A 24,443-nucleotide genomic window follows, 5' to 3' on the forward strand; every position below is an offset into this window, starting at 1 on the left:
AATGTTAAGTTTAAATTTTAAAAAGTGCGTTCATTCATCACACTTTTTTTTTTAATGATTGCGGTATAATTTTTAATGAATGCTTAAATGATTATTGTCTCATATCCCTACGCTGTGAAACGAAGTGACATTACTGACAATAATTGTGAGAACTCAAAGTATTTAATGGAGAATGAGTCGAAAGTGGCCCTCAGAAACTGTAACTCCATTGTAATAACAAAAATAGTTGTCTAAACTACCTGAGTATTGATATCAGTGGTATGATGTTTCTTTTTAGGAAACAGGAGTACCAATGGCCTTGTCTTTGCTTTAGCGGTGATATTGACGAGAAAAAGTCGAATGCCGTATTTAGAAATATTTTAAAAAGAGGCATTACAGTGAATTCGTTTTGCAATCATGTAGTGTAACGATACCAATGTTTTTGGTTACGTCTTCCACGGAACTAATGCAACCCTAAGCTATAAAGGGAATAAGAATTTTAAAATATGAAATGATTATGTCATTACAAATATAATATTAAATTTTATGAAGCTTTAATGTATACTTTTAATAAAATATCACATGTGGTATGTGTACATAAGTCAGAATTAAATAAAACTTCACTTAATTACACGACTCCAATAGAGACTACAAGCACGTACGTGATTGTCAACACGAAATTCTTTTCAGAATAAGTCCTGAATTCGAAACGAAGCTGTCGAAGAATGTCAGTTTTCAAGTCACTGACTGTTATTTTATAAATAACATTATTTATGTAAAACAGCTATAAAATGAGGGCAGTTCCTACTTGGGTGGATAAAGTTCACGACAGAGACAAAGTTGAACAATGGTATGTAGCCAAGTAATGTAATTCATTCATGATGAAAGCTGAGAGTGAAGTACCTAAGGTAGGTACAACTTGACACTGATAGGCATCTATCGTAGGCTAGCTTAGAGTTTATGACCATTTACCCTGAAGCTTATGACCTTTTTAATTTCACAATAACATTAGGCTATCCCTACTAAGAACACCAGAGATGCATACGTATGCTATAGCTAGGTACTAGGTAGCCTACTAGCTACTAGGGTAAAACATCACAGCAGGCCAAACAGGCCACCTACATTCAACGCTTGCCACCCTCTGAAAAAGTACATTATAACGCGTCCTGACACCGGAGATGGGCATCGGTTGCGACTTCTTGTTGGTGAGAAACGGAGCTAAAGACCTCTACTCTCCTTTCGAAGTAAGTAATTTCTCCAAAGTTAGAAATTAAGGCCAAATTTTAAGATTTAAAACAAAACAGGAGGTAGTGAAAAGGGTGGCTACGGCAGTGGAAATCTCACCAAAACGCTTTAGAAATTTTTACTTACAACTAAAAATGTTTAGAAGATTGACGCCATCTTGATATTTACGGAGTCGCTCGTGTCAACAAACAAACTCCCATTTCCTGTGCTAAATCTGCACACCACTTGTACCCATAGACGCTGGGGCACTTTCATCACAACAATCGTAAACCAACCTCTTACCAGCACTTATTCAAGGGGACTACGGCATTCTTTGCGGCGTTTTGCGCTCTTCAATTGTTTATCAGTGTTGTCAATTGGTATGTGGTTACCCTCCAAACTAGGTATAAGACTTACACAAAACCGGGGAAATAAGTAAATTAGCGTATCTATTTGTATTATATATACGTACATATTACAGCAATTTTATCATTACTGCGACAACTAGAATTCATCGAAACAGTTTGTAAATGCATCGGCGTATGTGTGACGCTCCACTAGATTGGCAACGATGAGTCATTTTTCCTCACGTCGTCTGCTCGTAAGTATACATCCGAAACATTTGTAATTTTTGGGGGTTAATTTGGTGCAAAAAGGGATAATAGACATTTTGAAGTAAAGTTAAACTAAATATTGAGTAAAGTAAACAATTAAGGGAATGAAGCTTTGCATCTCATAATCAGTGTTGTCGTCTGCTGCTCGTAACTGTGTTTGCGGAGTGAGTGCTTAGGAACCAAGGAACCACAGCATGGTTCAAGTGCACTGTGGAGTGAATTAAGACCAAAATGTGTATAATTACAATCAAATAAGCACTGTGGAGTTTCAGTTGTGATGGCAGTAAGGATAAAAACCACCGATTACAAGGTAAGAATGAATTCAGTTCCAACCATAACCCCGGGAATAACAAGTTTCATACTTTCACTAATATAGGCAACAAAATGTTGTTTTATTGTGCTGATTACAACTGCAATCTTGAGTAAGATTCAATAAATGTTTACATATATACGCCTAACATTGTTCAAATGAGTGCTGGGAATGCTTGGGGAAAGAAATGGATGGCCGTCACTGATGAGACCGTCCACGCAAAACGTAGCCGCCATATTGGATTTCAAAACTGCCTTGAAAACATATTTTACGAAGAGCTCACATGCTTATTTTAGTTCGTATGGGGCTTTATATATCACATTATGTTGACGAAACTTCAGTCTTTTAAATGGTATGCTTAGAGTTGCAATTGTATTCTTGTTTCACCAATTAAATATCGAGTGAATAAGACCCGTCCACCATGATGAGGGTTGGCCTGCCGTGGTGTTCTACCCTAGTAGGTAGCTACCTACCTAGGTAGGTAGTACCTAGCTACTACTAGCTAATAGGTTAGGGTAAACAACCAAGTGGACTGGCCAACTCACTGACTACCGTGGTTTTGGCCACCCTCCGAAAAGTACTTTAACACTGTCCTTGACACCCGAGATGGTCATCAGTCATGAGTTTGTTGGTGGTGATAGCAGGAGCTCAAGACCTCTACTCTCCTTTCGACTTATGATTAAAAAAGTTTAGAAGATTGACGCCATCTCGATGTTTGCTGAGTCGCTTGTGTCAACAAAACTTCCCATTTCTTGTGCTAAATCCGTACACCACTTGTACCCTTAGACGCTAGGCACTTTCATCACCACAATCATAAACCCGACCTCTAACCAGTACTCATCCAAGAAGACTACGGCATTATCTGCGGCATTTTGCGCTCTTCAATTGTTTATCAGTGTTGTCAATTGGTATGTTTACCCTTCAAACTGGGTTATATAAACTCTTACACAAAACCGGGGAAATAAGTGAAATTTAGCGTATATAATTATTTGTAGTTGGGTAAAAACCGCATGGTACAGGGGTGAACCATGTACGATCTATGTGTACAACCCAAGAAAAGTACATTATAACGCGTCCTGACACCAGAGTAGAGGTCTTTAGCTCCGTTTCTCACCAACAACAAGTCGCGTCTGATGCCCATCTCCGATATCAGGACGCATTATAATGTACTTTTTTTGAGGTTGTACACATTGATCATACATGGTCCACCCCTGTACCATGCGGTTTTTCACCCTATATAGGGTAAACACGCCGCGTGGACTGGCCAACTCACCGACTACCACGGCTAGGCCACCCGCAAAAAAGTACGTTTAACACGTCCTGACACTGGAGATGGTCATCAGTCACGAGTTGTTTGTGGTGAGAGAAGGAGCTCAAGACCTCTACTCTCCTTTCGAAGTATAAGTTTTTCTTCAAAGTTAGAAATTAAGGCCATATTTTAAGATTTAAACAGAGGGTAATGAAAAGGGTGGCCACGCAATGCCCACAACCCCAAAACGCTTTCGAAGTTTTTACTTACGATTAACAAAATTTAGAAGATTGACGCCATCTTGATGTTTGTGGAGTCGCTTGTGTCAACAAACTTCCCATTTCCTGTGCTAAATCCGCACACCACTTGTACCCATAGACGCTAGGGCACTTTCATCATAACACTTGTATCCCCGACCTCTTACCAGCACTTATTTGTACTTATTCAAGGGGACTACGGCATTCTTTGTAGTATATATAGATATTACAGCAATTTTATCATTACTGCACTACTATGACAACTAAAATTCATGTAAACAGTTTGTTAATGCATTGGTGTATGTGTGATGCTCCACTAGATTGGCAACGATGAGTCATTTTCCTCGCGTTGTCTGCTCGTAAGTATACGTCCGAAATATTTGTAATTTTTCGGGGTTAATTTGGTGGCAAAAAAAAAAAAAAAAGGGATTATAGACATGACTTAAATAAACATTTTGAAGTAAAGTTCAACTAAATAATGAGCAAAGTAAACAATTAAGGAATAAAGCTTTGCGCCTCATAATCAGTGTTGTTGTCTGCTGCTCGTAACTGTGTTTGCGGATGAGTGCTTAGAAACCAGGAACAGCAACGTGGTTCAAGTGCAATTTGGAGTGAAATTAAGACCAAAATGTGTATAATTACTATCAAATAAGCACTGTGGAGTTTCAGTTGTGATGGCAGTAAGGATAAAACTACCGATTACAAGGTAAAAATGAATTCAGTTCAAACCATGACTCCAGGAATAAAAAGATTCATACTTTCACTAATATAGGCAATAAAATGTTGTTTTATTGATCTGATTACAACTGCAATCTTGAGTAAGATCAATTCATGTTACATATATATGCTAACATTGTTCAAATGAGTGCTGGGAAGGCTGGGAAAGATGGTGGATTGTATCTGGTTAGAACGGCCAGCCACGCGATTGCCGCCATATTGGATTTCAAAACTGCCTTGAAACATATTTTACGAAGAGTTCACATGCTTATTTTAGTTCATATGGGGCATTATGTTGACGAAACTTCAATCTTTTGAATGGTATGCTTAAAGTTGTAATTGTATTCTTGTTTCACCAATTAAATATCGAGTGAATAAGGCCTGGCCAGCGCGATTGTTTACCCTACTAGGTACTACCTAGGCTAAGTAAATCCTACATGAATGAAGATTTGTTCCGATACATATAAACCCTCGGTCCTTTAACAATAGGAAGGTACTTAGCGGCAGCTGAACTGGTCGTAAGCTTCGAACAAGGGGTTCGGGTAATTAACTACTTGTCCGGCAGTTGGCGGTCAGCTCGACTACGAGGAGAGGAGTCACTTTGCTTGTTTCGGCCGTACAGTGGATGGACGTGCTGCTAGTCTCTCTGCCCGCTTCATCGTATGCTCTGTTTTTCTTCACTTTGTGAAGGCTGTTTATCTTTCTCTTTTACTCAGTGTGAATGTACAAAGCCTGCGGTAGTACATATCTGTGTTTTGTATTTCATTCTCAGTGAATATTGCAAGTGAATATGGATTCCCAAGAGCAGGAAAGACCCCCTTGCCCCCCATCAGCCGCAGATTGTGCCCTGATTTGGAGGGCCGTAAGTGTGGGGCCTTCCGATCAATCTGTTGAGGTTGATCCTCATGATTGTTTTTTGTACTCGGTGTATTTTGAGTCCGAGAATGCTCTCGCACCGAGACGTGATACTTGTATTTGTTCCGATACGTAATACAAACCTCGGTCCTTTAACAATAGGAAGGTAACTAGCGGCAGCTGGGACGGTCGTAAGCTTCGAACAAGGGAGAAACGGTAGTTAACTGCTTGTGCGATCGTGCGCGTGCCGCGCGCCCGAGAGGTGAAGAATCACTTTTGCTTTCGGCCGTGGTGTGACAGGACGTGCTTGTCATTGCTCTCTGCCCGCTATTTCGTCGTGTGCTTTGAATGTTTACAATTCCTTCTTACTGGTTTGTTTGATTGGTAGTGATTGAAATTGTAAGTACAGGCAGTCCCGGGTTCGACGGGGTTCCGTTCTTGAGCCCGTTCAGTAAGCTGAAAATCGTCGTAAGCCGGGAACGGGACGCTTGGAATATGTCTTAAACTAATAAAAAGTTATAAAAACCTACTTGTATCCTTTGGTTACTCTACATGTTGTTTCCTGTAGTTTTATGTACAACCTGGAGTTATTTTCATAAAAGAATGCTGGTTCTTGAAGGTAAAAACTATTGTAATCCTCTGGTGACACTACATTCTTGAAGTTTATGTACAACCTGGAGTGATTTTGCCAAATCTTGAGGGCTACAAGAACAGCTGATTACTATTTACGTATCATATAGACTAATTAAAGTAAACGTATCTTTAAATAGGGCTTTATATATTAGTATCAACAAAAAAAAAAACATTTCCTGCTATGAGTCAGAGGCCGTTTAATGAAACGAACACTTTTCTGTCCTATCTGTTCAGAAAATAAATGTTACGTCAATCCCCGAGACGGTGACCATTGTTGCCAAGGCGTCTCTCTCTCTCTTCTCTCTCTCTCTACTCTCTCTCTCTCTCTGATCAAATTACACTGGAACTTTGACATACGATTGCCCTAATATACGAATGTTTTGAGATACAACAGAAAATTTGCGAAAATATAAGCTTTGATATACAACGAAATATTTGAAATACGATTTTGCGATGAGTGTTTAGTTGTATAGGGGGCGGTGGGACCGATAAATGGCGTTCAGTCTGTTTGTTTGTTGGTGCTGCATGTTAACACGGCGTTGTTTAGTTCGTTGTATTTGCGCCTATTTTTTCGTGTTATTTTGTCTATTTTATTATTAACCATGGGTCTCAAAGCTAAAGACAAAGCAGGTGATAAGAAACCAAAGAAAATGATTTCGATGGAAGCAAAACATGAAATTATAGCAAAGCATAAAACCTTCCAAAGGCATCAACATTATTTCTAAACTACAAACTGGTTAAAATAAAAAATAAAAATTAGTTTAGCAATGTTATTTCATTTGTGTTTATTACGTAGTTATTAGTGTACATACGTAAATAAAAAGAGAACAAATCGTTCCCTGCCACCCTTCCCTACCTCCTCCCCCTGCTGGCCTCGCGTCATCTTTCGTTGTGGTAAGTAAAATTCCTTTCTTTTTTTTAATTGATTTTATTAACATTTATTATCATTTATCACATTGCTATGTTATTTTATCATTATGTGTGTTGATTTTTACCTCGGTGTATTTGTGTATAAATTGTGCATATTATATGTAATTTAGCTGTGTTTAGGTGTGGTTTCATACCGCTAGAACGGATTAATACATATTACATTATTTTAAATGGGAAAAAAAATGCTTTGAGATACACTGTTTTTTTGATATACGACGATGGTAACGGAACAAATTAAATTCGTATGTCAAGGTTCCAGTGTACTGGATAATGTCTCTCTTTGGATACTTCGATTTTGCCAAATCTTGAGGGCTACAAGAACAGTTTATTACTATTTACGTATCATATAGACTAATTAAAGTAAACGTATCTTTAAATAGGCTTATATTATTAGTATCAACAAAACATTTACTGGCATGAGTCAGAGGCCGTTTAATGAACGAACACTTCTCTGTCCTTAACTCTCTCTCTCTCATCTCCTCCTCCTCTCTCTCGCTCTCTCTCTCTACTCTCTCTCTCTCTCTCTCTCTCTCTCATCTTCTCTCTCTCTCTCTCGTTGTAATCTAACCAGAAACTTCGTTTTGTTATTATTACTGGAAACAAGCAATGATTTTTTTCATTATTTGTGCTTTTTGGACTGTTTATATGTAAACTTTGCTCACCGCAAGCTAGTATGTATTCATTCGCTTGGAAACTAGTTCCGCATATGAGGCGTCACTAAAAAACATAGAAAAATACGACATAAAAAGTGTCGAAAATCATCATAACCTCAAAATTTTGTTGTAATCTAACCAGAAACTTATTTTTATTAATATACTGTGCTAAACTATAAAGGATTTTTATCATAGTATGAGTTTTTTAAAAGCGTCGTTAACTCGGAGCGTCGGAAGCGTCAGCGTCGTAACCTCGGAACAAGCGTCGTAACCAGGACGGATTTTTTCCATTGAATATTTAAGAAAAAGCGTCGTAACCTCGGAACGTCGTCAGCCGGAACCGTCGTAACCCGGGGACCGCCTGTACTCTTTTCATTTTTCATTTGTGAAGTGATTTTTGATTATGGATCTGGAAATGGAGCTTTCGCCGCGCCCCCCGGTCGCCCGTAGAGTGTGTCCCGGGCTGGAGGGGCGTAAATGTGGCGGCTTCCGCTCTTTCCCAGAAATGTATCCACATGAATTGTGTTCTCAGTGCCGGGGGCGAGAATGCTCTCGGACCGATCCATGCAATGTATGTAATAATTGGTCTGAGGCGTAGTGGGTGCTGTATGAGGGTAGGAAGAGGCGTAGGCCAGCCAAGGAGTCGTCGGAAAGCTCTCCAGCGACTCCTTTGGTGACGGATACCTCGTCTTCCTTCCTACCCCCGGCTCAGCCCCCACGTTTCGCGCCTTCCCCTTCCCCTGCGGGGGGAGGTTTCGGAGTCCTGGATCAATCATTCGATACATCGAGCTGTTTGGAGGAGGGCCCCGCCCGATACCCAGATGTGCAATTGTATTCGGGGTCTTCCGTCCGCTCTGGGTGGGGTTCGTCCTCCCCCAGGCGTGAGGGTGCCCCTCTAATTGACCCGACTGTTCCTCCCTCAGGTGTGCCTTCTGTGAGTGACGACCTGGGCAGGTGGTGTGGGCGTCGTTGGGGTACTGCAGGGCGCCCCCAGTATCCAGGGCTTGATTCAGCGGTTGGCGGGGTCGGCAGTGGTCACTCATGGAGTGGTGACCACTACCACGACTACTTTGACGACTCCAGGGTATGCCGCCCCTCCGCACCTGGTATATACGCCGCATATTGCTTCGGTGACCCCGACAGCGTCAATCCAAATGCCGATCGCTGCCGTGCCAAGGAGGGGTGTGCCACCTCCACCTGGTTTCTTTGTGCTGCTGACCCCGGACCTTCCTGCTGCCCAAAGAGTTCTCCCCTGGACCTGCCACCTGTTCCCAGGATGACGGTGGCTGAGTGTAAGACGCCTGGGACGCCTGACTATGATGCCGTACCTGCCGTACCTGTTGACGCTAGCCCAGCCGCTCGTGACGCTCCTGCTGCTGCTGTACCTGCTGTTTGCTGTTCCTGCTGTTTGCTGTTCCTGCCGTTCCTGCCGTGCCTGCCCCTGCCCACGTCGCGTCTCGTCATGGAAGTGCTGCCCCGGACTCAGGTCTTTCCGGACAGGTGCAGTCGGGCCGTGTTGCTTCGGCAATTGCCCCGTTTGGGCCTGGATGGAAGACCTGACGTCCGTCCTGAGAGAGCTGACGAAGAAGAGGAGGAAGAAGAGGAAGGTGTCGTCGTCGTCTTCATCGTCTGCTGCCGCCTCTCCCCCTCCCCTTCGACTTCTAAGGCTTCCAAGCCGAAGAAGAAGAAGGCTGTCTCCTCCCCCCCTAAGAAGGCTCCTTTGGGACCTTCGAAGGGCCCATCTCACTCCGATGTGACGGGGGTTCTTCTGCTGGTCCTCCTGTTCCCTCGGGAACGGAACAGGGCCCGTCTCCTCTTCTGAGAAGAAGAAGAAGACGGGGACCAGGGGTGTACCAGCTACCGCTGGTACTCCCTCCGGCCTGACTTTTTAGCAGCTCTGCCGCTAAGTCAGGTACCGGCTCGGCTTCTCGTCCGCGGAGAAGTTCCGAGTGTACGGTCTCCTTTGTTGAGACCGTGCAGCCAAAGTTAAGACGCCCGAGTTCGCTCAGCGTCAAGACCGAGGCACGGAGTAGTGACCAGCCGGGTACCTCGGCTTGAACCACGTGACGGTTCTCTTGACCGGCCACGGGTGAGGCTGGGAAGAGGTCCCCTCGACCGACGGGTACCAGGGGGGCCCCTCGGCTGGCACCAGCGGTTTGGGGGACGTGCCGCGAGGACGCTCCACCCGGTCTCACCGCGAAAACGAGCTTTGCAGGTCACCTGACCGCCGCTCCCACAGGGACCGGGCGGATAGGGCGACCAGCAGCAGCTCGTCTGACGCATGGGACCGGTCGACGTGCTCAGTCGATGCCGCTCGCCACAGGTGAGCGGCACGGCCAGGCCTGCAGATTGATCCCCACCGCGGGTTGGTGATCGGCTGCAGCCCCCCACGTACGCTGGTCCTGCCAGCGAGGGTGGGGGAAGCGTCAGGTCTGCCTCTCCACTACCTTCAACTTCCTCAGGATACGCCGGGAGAGAGCGAGGTAGCTAGGAGTGATAGTGAGAGGGTGCGCCGCTCACGATCCCGTCATGACGCCGCACGTGCCGGGTATGGTTTTAGACCAGCCAGGTCGTACGCGCAATGTGACCTGGAGAAGACCGTCAGGGGTCTGTTGCTGTTCCTCCTTCTGAAGGAGGAGGGTCTCGAGAGCTGCTCTTGTTGGAGGGACTGGACGGTCCTACTCCTCAGGACACCTGTAACTCCCGAGATCCAGAGGAACTTTGCCCAGGTTTATTGCGCTGATTCGTCAGCACAACAACCTGGGGAAGGATCGCCGCTCCCACCATCCGAGCCCACGTCCCGGCTCGAGTCATTTTGGGGCCCGAAGAGGGAACCCAAATTGACGGTGGGTTTGCCGCGATCGGAGCTTGCAGACTCAGTCCTTGACCAGGTGGAGAATTTCGTCTCAGGACGAGAGGACTCACTGAAGTCAGGACGGTCTTCCAAGCTACTTCCTCCTCCTCTGCAGCGACAGCGGAAATTCTACGTGCCATCGGAAGATCCAATACCGCCCAAACAGGTTAACCCGGAGCTAGCTAGGCTAACTCCAGGTGTGTCCCTGCAGGCCAGCAGCTCCTGTCGGAGAACCTCTGGTTCTCGCAGCAGGAGGCACTCGGCCTGGAATCTCCACTATGGTAGCATTCCAGGCAGTCTCTTGGTTGGATCTGTGGTCCCTCACAGTATCCAAAGTCGCGGCCGACTCTGGGGGCTCTGCCCTCGAAGACGACCCGGCGTTCAGGAGACTGTGCCAGTCTGGAGGTAGGGCCATCTCCTACCGTCGGGGGCCCACTCAGCCGGCAAAAACCTTGTGGGCCAACTTGGTGCTTCGTTGTAGGGACGCAGTCCTTACACGAGTAGCCAAGGGGGCTGGGCGTGAGGCTGTAAATGGAATTCGCAATGGACCTATCATGAGTTCCTCCTCTCTCTTTCCCTCTCTCTTTCCTGGAGAGGTGGTGGATGCTGCGGTGGAGAGATGGCGCACTGATGACAGTGACCGTCTGGTTCACCAGGCAGTCTCGAAGGTTTCTGGGCAACCTCGAGCTACTGCGGCTAAGCCTAAGAGTTTAGCTAGCGCTTCCTCGGCTGCTAAGACGGCTGCTCCATCGAAGCCCTGAGGAAAGACTCTCGCTGCTTCAACTTCTGCTCAAAGGAGGCCGTAACCAGCCCTCCTCCCAGCCCTCCTTTCCCCGAGGAGGTGGTGGGAAGGGACAGTCGAAGCGAGGCGGGAAACGCTAGGGACAGCGTTCCCCCTCACCTGCTGCCGAAGTGGGGGGGGTGCCTGGCGAGCCACTGGGCAACTTGGTAGTGCTACGGTGCAGAGACCTGGATAGTAGACGTCCTTCGGGGAGGGATATCTACTACCCTTCGAATCTCGGCCACCCCTCACCTCCAACCCGGTCCATCTTCAGACTTATGTCCAGGGTTTCTTCAAAGGACGACGCTCTTCGGCAGGAGATCAAGACCATGACTGAACCAAACGAGCTGTAGAAATCGTCGAGGATCGGTCACCGGGCTTTTACAGCCGCCTTTTTCTTAGAGGAGAAGGCATCGGGGCTGCGCCCGGATGATAGATTCTCTCTCCCCTGAACGATTTGTTCGCCAGACTCGGTTTCATGGATTGGAGAACAGCACAGGTCCCGGTGCCCGGGTGGAACGTTCATCAGGGAGAACGATTTCATGCTTCAGTGGACTTGAAGGATGCGTATTTCCAAATACCCATCCATCAGGTCCCCTCCAGAAAGTACCTCGCTCATCTTCGATGGGACGGTGTACCAATTCAGGGCACTTTGCTTCGGTCTGTCCAACCGCCCCCGGTGCTCACGCGAGTGTTCACTCTGGTGTCTGCTTGGGCCCATTCGCACGGGAATACGTCTTCTGAGGTATCTCGACGATTGGCTAGTCCTGGCGAGCTGCCGCTCGCAGTTGCTGCAGGACAGGGATTGACTTCTAAAGTTTTGTCAAGATCTGGGGATCGTGATAAACTACGAGAAGTCCCGATCTCGAACCCAAGGCAGAAGAATGAAGTACCTGGGTATGCTGATCGATACGGTAGCAGCTCAAGTTCGCCCCGCAGACTTGAGGATCAGCAGATTCAGGGAGGCAGCCGGCCGGTTCCTGTCTTGGCAGGAACAGGCAGCTCAGCAATGGCAAGTCATGATCGGCCACCTGTCGTCACTCGAGAAGTTATTCCTCACGGACGTCTTCACCTGCGGGATGTTGCTGTTTTCAGACGCATCAACCGAGGGATGGGGCGCACACCTGGAGGAGTTGCTGGACTGCAGGTGTGTGGGACCATCACAACAAAACACCTTCACATCAATGTTCTGGACTCAAGGCAGCGTTCTACGCACTTCAAGAGTTTCAAGACCGCTTGGTGGGACACTCGGTGGTGTTGATGTGCGACAACACCACATTAGTGGCATACGTCAACAAGCAGGGGGGCCTAGTGTCTCTCCCGCTACACCAGTTGACCGTGCAGGTGCACGAGTGGGCCACGGCTCTCAATAGAGCTGTCAGCACGCTACATTCCAGGCAAGAGGAATGTAGTAGCAGACAAGCTCAGCCGTCGGGATCAGGTGATAGGAACAGAGTGGTCTCTACACCCAGAGTGGCGGAAAGGCTCTTCAACCTGTAGGGGCGTCCAGTCATAGATCTGTTCGCCACCCGGCACAACAGTCAAAGGATACAGAGCCGCTCTGGCCCTTGTCCTAAAACTGAGGGGACTGGACATCTCGAACTCGTTCGAGATTTCCTTGCTTATGAGGAGCTTCGAAAGGTCTTGCCCACCCAGCGAACTCATGGGCCCCTGATTGGGATGACTCTCGTCCTTAGGAGTTTGACTTGGGGATCTGTGATGCTTGATTTCGTCCCGAACTTCGTAGCTAAGACTCAGAATCCGTCGATCCCTGACGACAGGTTTGATTCTTTCACGATCCCCTCCCTAATGGATTTCACCGACAACGATACGGATGAGATGCTGCTTTGTCCTGTGAGGGCGCTACGGCGCTATCTGAAGAGAACTCGACACCTCAGCCTGAGTGTCGACGCCTCTTCGTTAGCACTGGGTTACCAAGACAAAGAAGTAATCCAAGACAACCCGCTTTGCCTTTCTGGCTGCGTGAGGTGATCAGGAGGGCGTACGAGGCTGATGGTAGTAACGACACCCGTACCCTTCGTCCGAGAGCCCACGAAGTCAGAGGTATTGGACCCTCTTTGGCGTTCCGTAAGAACTTCTCCGTGGCGCAGGTCTGAAGCAGGTGTCTGGGCCAACCAGACTACCTTCACGTCCTTCTACCTTTGGGATATTGCCCACGAGTCCTTGGATACTTTTTTCCTTGGGACCTGTGGTGGCTGCTCAACATGTTGTGTAAGCTTACCCAGCAGCCCGAGCAGGCAGAACAGCATCGATTCCTGGTGTGACTGTAAGAATGAATGTGTGAATGAGAGTGCGACTGGCTTCTCTTCCCCATCTTTCTCTCCCTCTACCTGTGGGCAGAGGGTCACGGTCGTCACCATGCTGGAAAGGAATATGATGCAGGTAAGCTACTCGACAGAGCCCCAATCTATCCTTTAGTTAGGGATAGAAGCAAATATCTCCACTTCCTCAAGGGGGAGGGAGTGGATGTCTACTCGAGACAAACCCATAACTTTATGTTTGCCTTTGGTAAAGGAACAAGTTCTTGCTTGCTGGTACATGAGATACGCTTGCCTCCTCTCTTAGTATCTCTCGGCTCAGAGGTCTGACCATTGATCCTGCGGTGCACACCCCGATCAATCGGACAGAGGCTTGGACACCTCCCTCGTCTTATGACCAGGGAGTCATTCCAAAGGTTGGACGAACACCAGTCTGTCACCAAAAAGACTCAGATTCCTCCCACCAATAGGCGAGTCTTCCTATTGTTAAAGGACCGAGTGTTTGTATTACGTATCGGAACAAATGACAATTTGTCGAAAATTGCATTTTTCCTAACTATACAAACCTGAGGTCCTTTACATATAGTCCCACCTCATGCCACCCCTCACTCTGCAACTTTTTGCATGGGCCTAAAGCAAAAGTGATTCTTCGCGCGCGCGCACGATCGGACAAGCAGTTCAACTACCGTTCATCCCCTTGTTCGAAAGCTTAGGACTGTCCCAGCTGCCGCTAGTTACCTTCCTATTGTTAAAGGACCTCAGGTTTTAAATAGTTAGGAAAATGCAATTTTCGACAAATTGTCATTTCTCAGATGGATTCGTTCATAGAGATCTGGTAGATAGAATGTGAATTTCTGATTGTAGTACTGTGTATCGCGGTGACAACATTTACTTGTTTTCCTTCATGAATGGGAATATTATTGGATCTTTGTAAGTGGTGAATGTAATTATTTTAGTTTCTACAAATTTATTTAGTTAGTATTCCAAAGTATTTAAAGTTAGACTGATGTCAATGGCAGTCATTGTTGCAACAGCTAAGGTAGATTGAGCAAATCTAGTAGCATCCACAAGAGCGTTTTTCTTATGATGTGTGGGAGGAGGTTTGTCCTAGAACTTCGAGTGGGAAAGCCTAAGTCACTGGATACTGGTTTACGTAAAACGATTTCACACTGATTACTTTGACGTTGACATGGATCGAATGCTAGTTGCTGTTTACAAAGCTACTGTCTGAAATAAATCATTATCAAGGTTAAAGTAGTATGTCAGCTCAAAGATTTTCAGGCTATGCTCCCATTACAAAGCAGTTCGTAGTTAGCCTACACGACTGCATTTCTTTTGCCGCGAGGCTAAACGATCTCCCAACACATCAGCATTTTTGCACTATATAAAACATTAATTGTCTGTGCAATATATTGAGTTATTTGTGGTATAAATATTTTTTTTTACTTAACACAAATTTTTCATGAATGATTTGTGGTTGAAAACCGATTTTTAAAAGAACAAACTAGTATATCAAGAGAGCAAGAATGACCGCAGCCTGTGTTTGAAAATTTCCACGTCTTTTTACAATCTTTGAATGTTACGGCAACTTTCGAATGAAATCGAGATTAGGTTATGTATTTCTTAGAGAATTTACTTTAATACTATGGTCTTTCAAATTTTATCTAGCATAGTGCAGCACAATCTTGGCAGCCATAATATCACTGTTTCCCAGATATTTGCAGACTCTCTCTCTCTCTCTCTCTCTCTCTCTCTCTCTCTCTCTCTCTCTCTCTCTCTCTCTCTCTCTCTCTCTCTCTCCACTTTTAAAAACATACTTTAAAAATATATATTGCCCACTCAATCTCCCGAAAGAAAATATTATGAAATTAAGTAGTTATGAATACCTATGCTTTCACGTAAGCAGATTTTGCTCTCTCTCTCTTTCACTTTTAAAACATATGAACAAAATATTATCGCTCAATCTCTCAAAGTAAATATATGAAAAAATATTATCGCTCAAATCTTCTAAAGTAAAATATAATGAATTAAGTATCTCTATAGATAGGCCTCTCTCTCTCTCTCTCTCTCTCTCTCTCTCTCTCTCTCTCTCTCTCTCTCTCTCTCTCTCTCTCTCTCTCTCTTTTGAAACATTTGAAAAAATATCTCTCTCAAAGTAATTATAATGAATTAAGTATCTTTATTGATAGACCTATTTTTGTGCTCTCTCTCTCTCTCTCTCTCTCTCTCTCTCTCTCTCTCTCTCTCTCTCTCTCTCTCTCTCTCTCTCTCTCTCGTCCATGATATTTCTTTCTTTGCTGTATTGTTTCTCACGATTTCCACAAGTACTGCCCAAATTTTAAAACATTTTCTCTCATTTTTGAAGTTCTGTCCATCTTCAATTACACTTGAATTTTATGTCAGTTTAGTGTTAAACATTACTTATAATTAAGGTTTCATAGTAGGTTTCAAAAAAGGAGGATCAATATTCTACTGTGAACTGACGTTACCGAACCAACATTAATGAATAATATAGAGCCTGTTACTACATTCAAGTATAAATGATTATAGGACTTCTACAGAATCTTTATGATGTAAAGTTAATGGAAATCTAAAAAGCAACAAATGCTATGATTTTGAAGCTCTGCCCCCTTTGTAGAGTTGTCAGGTGTGGCATTATTGAGCAATATGTGTCAGAAGATATAAGGAAACTGTTCATCGCAATTATTTTACATTTAAACTTGTCTTCGTTTTGCTGCTTCCTTATATACGACTGCACTTCCCTTTCTTGTCACATGCCCAAACCATCTCGGCCTTTAAGATCTCCCTCTGTTATTCAGTGTCTAGACACAACAGTCTCAACAGCCCTTTCATTTGTAATTCTTTGTTTGGGCCTTTAGAGTAGCCCAGAATTTTATACCATAATTACTTGTACATAGTATGTATAATGCAATTTTTTATATTACCTATTTCAGTATCTATGATTTGTGCTTTAGACCTGATGGATCTCAACTAATTGTAGCAGCAGGAAACCGTGTGTTAGTGTATGATACAGCAGATGGGGCATTAGTTCAGCCTCTAAAAGGTTAGTATACTACATATGATGGTTTTGTGATTAACTTTCATTCTTATGAGAATTGTTAACTGTCTTTAGAATGGTATGTTTTTTTAAATTGTCAAACCATTGTCTGTCTTAACTCCTGTCTTTTGAAGACATGTACAGTAGTAGATAAAATATTTTCTAATACCAGCCTGTAATAAACTTCAAGTATATGCTAAATTCTTAAATACAGAGTAAATGTTATTAGTTTGTGCAAAATATTTGTTTATGTTTCTTATTCACAAATACTGTGTCAAATAAGATGAAAACATTATGTTGTAATTAGTTCATAACTAACCAGTAATTGTTTGATAAACCCATCAATCATAATTAGCCTTGGTTTCCAATGCTGAATTTTTCAGACAACTAGAAAATCAACTGTACTACTGAGTGACAATATTACATACCTTTGACCAATCAATAAAGAGACAATAGGGTTCTTTATTTCAACTTATGAGGGTTACACTCCATTAATCAAGTTTGAAAAATAAATAGGATTTTATTTTGTTTTCTTTAAACTTTCAAACTACTTTCATAACCACTTTTCTTCAAATATTTTTGCCGATTACCTCATTAACATTGTATGTTAAAGGTGACCTTCAACCACCTCTGTTCTTAACTACTATGTAGGTGATGGTTTACTTTTTGTCATAAGTGCACTTATATGCAGTTAAGTGTACATAATTTTTGTTTCTGTAACTGAAAGACAATGGTATGTCTAATCAGTCTTGTGATTGTTATTTCATATTAACGTTATGATCTTTTGAGCTTTTGCTTAAGACAGTGGTTATATCATTGGTAATGTTATAGTATTACAGGTTACTATTGCTGGTGACATATGATTTATGTAGCAGATTTTTTTGGCACAGCTATCAACTTTGAGTTTTCACTGAAGATTCCAAGTAATAATTGTGAATTTTACCTTTGTGCTACAAAAGCAATATGATGACAGAGGAGCAATTTTATACGTTTGCTCTTTTGCTCCTCATGTATACATTATTGACCCTGTTTTTATTATATCCTCACACTCTCCCCTCTTATTTATGTAGAGGGTGATACATTTTAAATTTTATGGGGCAGTGAAGGTGAGCTTGCAAAGGTCATAAGCCACTACTACCTGGGCCTGAGTTCAGGTCCTTGTAGGTTTGAGTATTTTTGTCAACCTTGTCCTTTTCTCAAGTGAATGTTTATTGTGTATCATTTGTTAATAAATAACTTTACTCAATGGTGATATTTACTTCAACAGCTTGATATTTTCTTCCTTTATTCTTTAAACTTGTTCCTCCCTATTTCATGGTTTAAAACCTGGATTCTGTAGAGGAAAGAAAGGTAACTGACAATGCAGGTAATACTTATAGGAGTGCATCATTATTTTGCCATGGTTCATCATAGTAAATGGTGAATGGAAGAATGGAACATTGATTCCAGCAGAACAGAATTTATATGCTGATTTAGATACTTAATGGGCAAGGACCTTAGCCAGATTTAAATGTCATACAGTACTGAAGTTTTTCTGTAGAACATATTTTCTTCAAGCTTTAGTAATATACAAAGAACTTGTGTAACATCTTGATTTGTAACATCACTTTCAGTAAAGATATTATATGAGTTGTATAAGACTGAAAAATTGTGGGAGAATTATTTATGAAAAAAATTGGATTTTCCATTTCATTTCAGGTCATAAAGAAGCTGTATATTGTGTGTGTTACAGTCGAGATGGGAAGCGATTTGCTTCAGGAAGTGCGGATAGAAGTGTTATTATATGGACTTCAAAACTAGAGGGCATTTTAAAGTATTCGTAAGTTTGTCAAGTGGCCTTACCATTTTCGTTTGTTTTTTAATGTACATTTTAAGCTGCTTACCTGCTATAGTAATCACATTTTTATACAACAATGCTTAGCCATAAACTTATTAGTACTATGTATATTGTTTGGATTTATGTATGTATAACTTTGTAAATGTCTGAGATGGTCATTTAACAGAATTGTATTAATTATACTCTGGATGAGACTAAAGCATAATAATTTCTGATAACACTGTACAATATTTAGATTGTTTATAAAGCAGCAACACAAATTTGAAAGCAAATTCCAAGTTTATTGAGCTTAATAAGTTGTGGCAGAGGAATATATTCTATCAAAAGCCTTATTACATTAGAATGTCTAGAGTTTGATGGTGGCTTACTCATGAAGCTTTGGGAAAAGACCTTTTAAAACAATAGTAATGTTATTTCTAGATTTTTTGTTGTTTTAATTAAACAATACAGGTGAAATCATTCTCTTTAATTTCAGACATAATGATGCAATACAGTGCTTATCTTATAATCCAGTTTCACATCAGTTAGCCTCATGTGCTCTAAGTGATTTTGGCTTATGGTCACCGGAACAGAAGAGTGTACAAAAATATAAGGTTAGTTTGATTCAGTTTTTTGGTGAAAAAACTTATTAACTCATTTGCTGCATTGAACAAATCTCCTCAGTCATTAAAAGGTCTCATCCATGACATGGACTGATTTCCTCAGTCAGCTTCTTTTGCATTTCCCTTATCATTGTTAAAAGCTTTTGTCTATATTTTTGCAACAAATGGCAAAATTTGATTTCCAACTTAGAGGATAATCTCAGACAAGGGCTAGACCTTCAGTACCCATCTAAATGCCATGGAGGGATGAGTTCTCTCTTAATAATAAAATAGTACAGAAGTTTTCTTTGGAAATGACAATGATAGTCGTAGACCTGAACAGTCAGATAGTTGTGATAGTGACAGTAGTGACTATTGCGATTATTATATAGTTATAGACCAACCTACCTTAGATCATTTTTTTCAGAGACGATAATAAATCAGAGAAAATAACAGAGGAGGAAGCAGATTTGTCAAGTACCAGAGGTGGTGTTAGTACTGGTAAACAAAGAAAATATGATAAAATTTCCAAATGGAAGACCATTGAAGATTCAGTTTGAGAAAAAATTGGTGCTATGAAATTTTTTGTAGAAATAATAAATTATCGTTGTATACAGAATGGCTAGTCTGTTTGATTTTTTTTTAAGGATTTCCAGATGAAATTTTTGGCCAAGATCAAGCGTTCAGTGTTTGTAATAAAGATTTTCAAAATGATTAACAAAACTGATGTTGCGTTACTCCATCCTTGAAGTATTGCACTGAAAGGAAACATGAATAAAATATACGTACATAATTCAGTATTTGAATAATTACTGACATATCATTTGCATTACTTAGGCAAAAATTGCTGATAACCGAAAATCGGTGATTTTCAGCACTTATTGGATTTTAGCGCTAATGGCACCTCTGTTAGGTATGTATCGCCACCAATACTCTATTATAGGCACTGATAGCCAGAAATTGGTACATTTCGACACCAAAAATCTGTTTTCGCTGGTAGACAAGCCTCATAAAATGGCACAATGCAATTTTTTAACAGTACATAATACATAGTAACTACGGTACAACAAAGAATTAAAGTGCAAAGGATTCCTCCTAAGGAAGAGTGATCCACGATCTATCAACATTGAACAAGCGCATTGTTTGCCAAAATTTTTGCATGACTACTGTTGCCCAAGTATGTTCAATTATTCCAAAAGGACGTAGATAGCTTCTATAGATCTGAAAGATGCATACTGGCACGTCCCTATCACCGTTCCATTCCTAGGGTTCTGGATAGGGAAAGGTATGTACAGGTCAGGTTCAGTCATGCCTTTTGGGGTAAACATTGTCTCGAGAATTTTTACAAAATGAGCAATGGTAGTTGTTCTGGAGCTCAGAAAAGAAAAGAGTGCTTGAAAAACCTAACAGCAGTGGTTAACATACTCCAGCCAAAAGGTTTTACAAAAAATTGGAAAGAAACCTGCCTCACACCCAGCAGATGCTCTCAGTGTCTGGAACTGTGGTGGGATACTCTTCATGGCCTGTGTGTCTCTGTATGAATACTCATAACAGAATAAGGAATTTCCTCAAAATATTCCTTGCACAGCCCTGAGTTTCCAGACGGGAATTAGAACGTATGATGGGCTCTGCAATTTGTATCAGTAATAGATACAATACTCAGATTGCATTTAAAGAAATATGAACAAATTCTGGCTGTCGGATGCAAGAAAAAAATGCGAGACTGATCTCATCAAAAGAATAATAGTTGGGGAGATACTTAGACCAACCCAGAAGGAATCTGGCGAAACAGGTCACCTTGACTCCTCCATCTGTATGAGTGACAATACACACAAATGCTTTGTTGACAGGTTGGAGAGGACATTGGGAGGATTGTCAGGTGGCAGGGAGGTGGTCAGCTACTCTGAGGAATTGTCATATCAATTTCCTGGAGCTGATGGCTGTCTTAAGTTTCTCAAAAACTTAATCTTCCAGAAGAGACGCACATTTTCTTATCCTAGACAACATAACTGCAATGTCCTGCATCAAAAGGTCAGGATCACCTTCAGATGGTGCAAACAAGGAAGTAGTACCTGTCTGCAGTTAACCTCGCAGGATCTCTTATATAATAGCAGACTCTATCAAGGAAACTGACAGCCTTAATAGAGTGGATGTTGGATGACCACTCTTTTCAATCAATATCCAACATGCTTCCGCAACTGTAAGTGGACCTGTTCACCACATACAAAAATTGCAAACTGCCAGTATATGTGTATGTGAACTTGGATAACCAAGCAACAGCCAAAGGTGCCTTCCTATAAGACTGGAGGCAAATGGAGGACGATATATTTTTTTTTCCTCCATTTCCCAGAAAACTAAGGTTTTGAGGAAACTTCTAATCTTCGAAGGAACAGCTTACTTACTACCTAGCCCCAAATTGGCCAAACAGGCATTAGTTCTTATTACGTACTTCAACAATGGGTGAAGAGATCATTTCCACTACCGTTCATTGTTCAGTAAGGAGGAAAGTCGTCTACGCATCCTCCTTTCTGAACGGAGACCTTCATGTGGATTTTTTCAAGTATTATCTACCATGAAAATTATCCACCCAACATTGCTAGGTACCTAGTGTAAAAGTTATGGACATTATCTATTCAAGAATACCAGTCTGTATGGAAGACATGGTTTGATTGTATCCATACTGAGAACCCATTTGAGATTTCTATGGAAACACTTAAATATTTTTACATGTATGCATACCTTTTGAAGACAAACACCTTGCGGTTACATCAGTCATAGCATACAAGGCAGATTAACGGAACCCTTGCTTTATGGATTCAGGATTGACTCTAGTAAAGAAGTTGTCACTTCCCTGGTCTTTTGCACTACAAAGACCTGCTCCCAAAAGGCTTCCAATTACTTGGTGCCTGAACAAGGTGCTTAGACTTCTATCAACCCTTCAATTCAGCAGATCCAATACAACCACCGGTCACATGCTACAAAAGGTGATCTTGATTCTATTAGTATCATGAGCTCGTATTAGTGAATTGGGCTCTCTTAGATGGGGACGATACATCACTCAAACAGCTGATCATCAATTATTATTGGCCTCTGGCCTGTCATTCCTGGCCAGGAAGGAGGATCCTTTAAGAAGGAAATGTGTTCTGATAAGAAAAATCCAATTAAGCAGACAAAACAATATGCTCGATGAAGCACTTAAGGTTTACTTAGAGTCGTGCATACATCCCAAGAGGTGTGATTTTCCTACACCTTAACCACTCATACATAAACCACCCTCTCTACCAGAGCTGAGAATAATTTTAGTGTCCCTTATCGAAAGGCAAACCCACACTTATTTCCTAGGTCACATGATATTAGGAAAGTAAGTATGTCGTTGACCTTCAGAAATGTCTCTTTAGAAGAAGTCTCTGAATGTACAGGGTCGTAATCATAGTCTGTATTCTTAAAACATTACTGCCATGAGCTCAAACAAAATTCGACTACACTGTGTATCAGTAAGTGGTATAGTTAGTCTTGACCCCATAGGCACTTCAATGGAAAACCTGGGGTCTTCCTAACTGGTGGGTATGCCGACTTGCACTGGGGAAGGTTTACATTGTATTGCAAACCATACCCAGCATGCTTAGGTAAGTCACTGTAGAACTTTACCCTAAAAACAGAAGTTTGTATTTAGTTTTTGTTCTTTGTTATCAAAACTTTAAGGCATTTAGAATAAAAAATGGGACCATGAAACTTGTGGCTTGATCTCAGACCAAAAATGTTTTTGGGTTGTTGGGATTCAGGTTTGAGAGCTTTTTGCCACTTGCCAATTTCTTTGTAAAGCTCCTTAGGGTCACAAGAAGTGACTACAGTATCAAAAATGGGTCTTAGTGTGGGAAAAACCTATTTTTGGTAGTTGATGTTGAGTTCTCAAAACTTCTCTGATAAAAGCATGGGATTTGGGTAAGGGATCATCCTGCATTGACCAACAGAAACTAATGTCTTCTTGGTATCTTACTAGGCTGTATGCAAACAATATGGCAGACACACATGTGCACAATGGTCACTAACCCCTTCTTGCAGGGTTTGACATAGAAAAATTGAGTTCAGCTCGCTAAGGATAAGGGAATGTGCCATTTATACTCCATCACATGTTATAATTTTTATCATTATAACACAATACCCGGCTACCAGACCGGATAAAAGAAAATTCTTTGATATTAGTCTGGTTGCCCTGGAGCTCTTGTAGGTCATGGAAGGTAACTCCTTTAGGACTCAACAGCCACCACCAAAAAATAGGTTTTTCTTACTTCAAAACCTGTTATTTTAAAATAAATGACACCTAAAGTTTTTCCTATTTTATATGCTAAGCATCATTAATTTAGTAATGTACATTGTGTTTTAGTTTACACCATATTTTAGAATACTATAGACGTGTAGTTCATGTAACTACAGTGATTGTGAGTTTTGTGTTGTTGGTGGGCATCAATATTTGTGTAGAGAAGCCATTTAAAATATGATAATTGATTTTCAGATCACCAGTAGAATTTACAGCTGTGCTTGACTAATGATGGTGTTTATTTGGCTCTTGGCTTGGCAAATGGAACTGTGTCTATTAGGAACAAGGTTGGTATTTTTTTTTTACAATTGTGCTTGATTTAATTTTGCTAATGATTAACAATTATTACATTAAGCTAGGAAGTGTTACTGATGATAGAAAGAATCAGCATTTCATCATTATTTTCCTTCTTAGCAAACAAACCTTTTATCTTAACAATAGGATCATTTTTAGTGCCTAGCTAGATCGGTTAAATTGCAGATAAAAGCAAGGAATCTTGTGAGATCTGGCAATGCGTGCGTATATCGGTGAAGAGTGGTCAAGGACCACGCACCACGCCACAGTGTCGATCTTTTCTTAACTGCTGGGACGAGAGTTGTGGTTGACCTCTTTCGGCCTTTACCCAGTTCATTGCCTGTTTTCGCTTGTGTTTCTGTGTGTGTGTGCTTTTATTATGGCTTCTTCTGCTCCCTCTTGGCCTCATCTACATGTGTGCCCCAGAACTCCAGGTTTTCCATGTTCTTGTTTTTTGGCTTCGTCAGCCAAATGGATTCCAATCACAGAACTTGAGTAGGTGCCATTCTAACGTTTGTACCATAACAAATCCCTACATGGGATGCCGTGTGTGGCCTAGAGAGCAATAGAAGTTATTTTATAGTAAGAGGGAGCATCATAGAGTTTCTATTCTTCCTTCGTGGGAAAGTTTTTCTTTTCCTGCTGTCATACCCCATGCTACTGTTGTGCCTTTGTCCGCTTCCTTTTCTTCCATTGATTTGGTGTTGGAAGTATTGGGAGGCCCTCAGGTGATTTATGTATGTTGCCCCCTCTTCTTCAGGAGTTAATTTGATTCCTGAGAGGAGGAGGGGCTTTTTCATCATTTTCTTTAATTTCAGATTTGGAGGTATCCATAATGGCAGCGCTCTGGGGGATGGTTGGGCTACTGGGTCCACCCTCATTGGAGGGTTTGCTGACGTACTTCTTGGATGCTTGCTAACCCCCTCCTCTCGCTGTCAGGCCCTCCCCCTCCTCCTGGCCTTGTCTTCATTGATAGCCAAGGTCAGCCACATTGTATTGCTCTGCCAGTGATGATTGCAG

General features: G+C 42.3%; 1 protein-coding gene across 1 annotated transcript; it reads left to right on the forward strand.

Moving 5' to 3' along the window:
* The first annotated feature begins 638 nt into the window (after nt 1–638).
* LOC135215641 (intraflagellar transport protein 122 homolog) lies at nt 639–23,422 on the forward strand. The gene is made up of 5 exons (XM_064250563.1): nt 639–829; nt 16,290–16,399; nt 18,092–18,212; nt 18,706–18,823; nt 23,325–23,422. Exons 1-5 carry the CDS (start codon nt 771–773, stop codon nt 23,352–23,354), a joined length of 438 nt encoding a protein of 145 aa, XP_064106633.1. The 5' UTR covers nt 639–770; the 3' UTR covers nt 23,355–23,422.
* The last annotated feature ends 1,021 nt before the right edge of the window (nt 23,423–24,443 follow it).

The sequence above is a fragment of the Macrobrachium nipponense genome, chromosome 5 (genome assembly GCF_015104395.2).
Source record: "Macrobrachium nipponense isolate FS-2020 chromosome 5, ASM1510439v2, whole genome shotgun sequence".
In the NCBI taxonomy this organism is placed as follows: Eukaryota; Metazoa; Arthropoda; class Malacostraca; order Decapoda; family Palaemonidae; genus Macrobrachium; species Macrobrachium nipponense.

What these genes read in the sequence shown, in the direction of transcription:
- LOC135215641 (XM_064250563.1), top strand. Translation starts at nt 771, where the DNA reads ATGAGGGCAGTTCCTACTTGGGTGGATAAAGTTCACGACAGAGACAAA. An exon ending in GAGGGCATTTTAAAGTATTC is followed by an intron (nt 18,213 to 18,705) that starts GTAAGTTTGTCA and finishes CTTTAATTTCAG; the next exon opens with ACATAATGATGCAATACAGT. An exon ending in AGAGTGTACAAAAATATAAG is followed by an intron (nt 18,824 to 23,324) that starts GTTAGTTTGATT and finishes ATTGATTTTCAG; the next exon opens with ATCACCAGTAGAATTTACAG.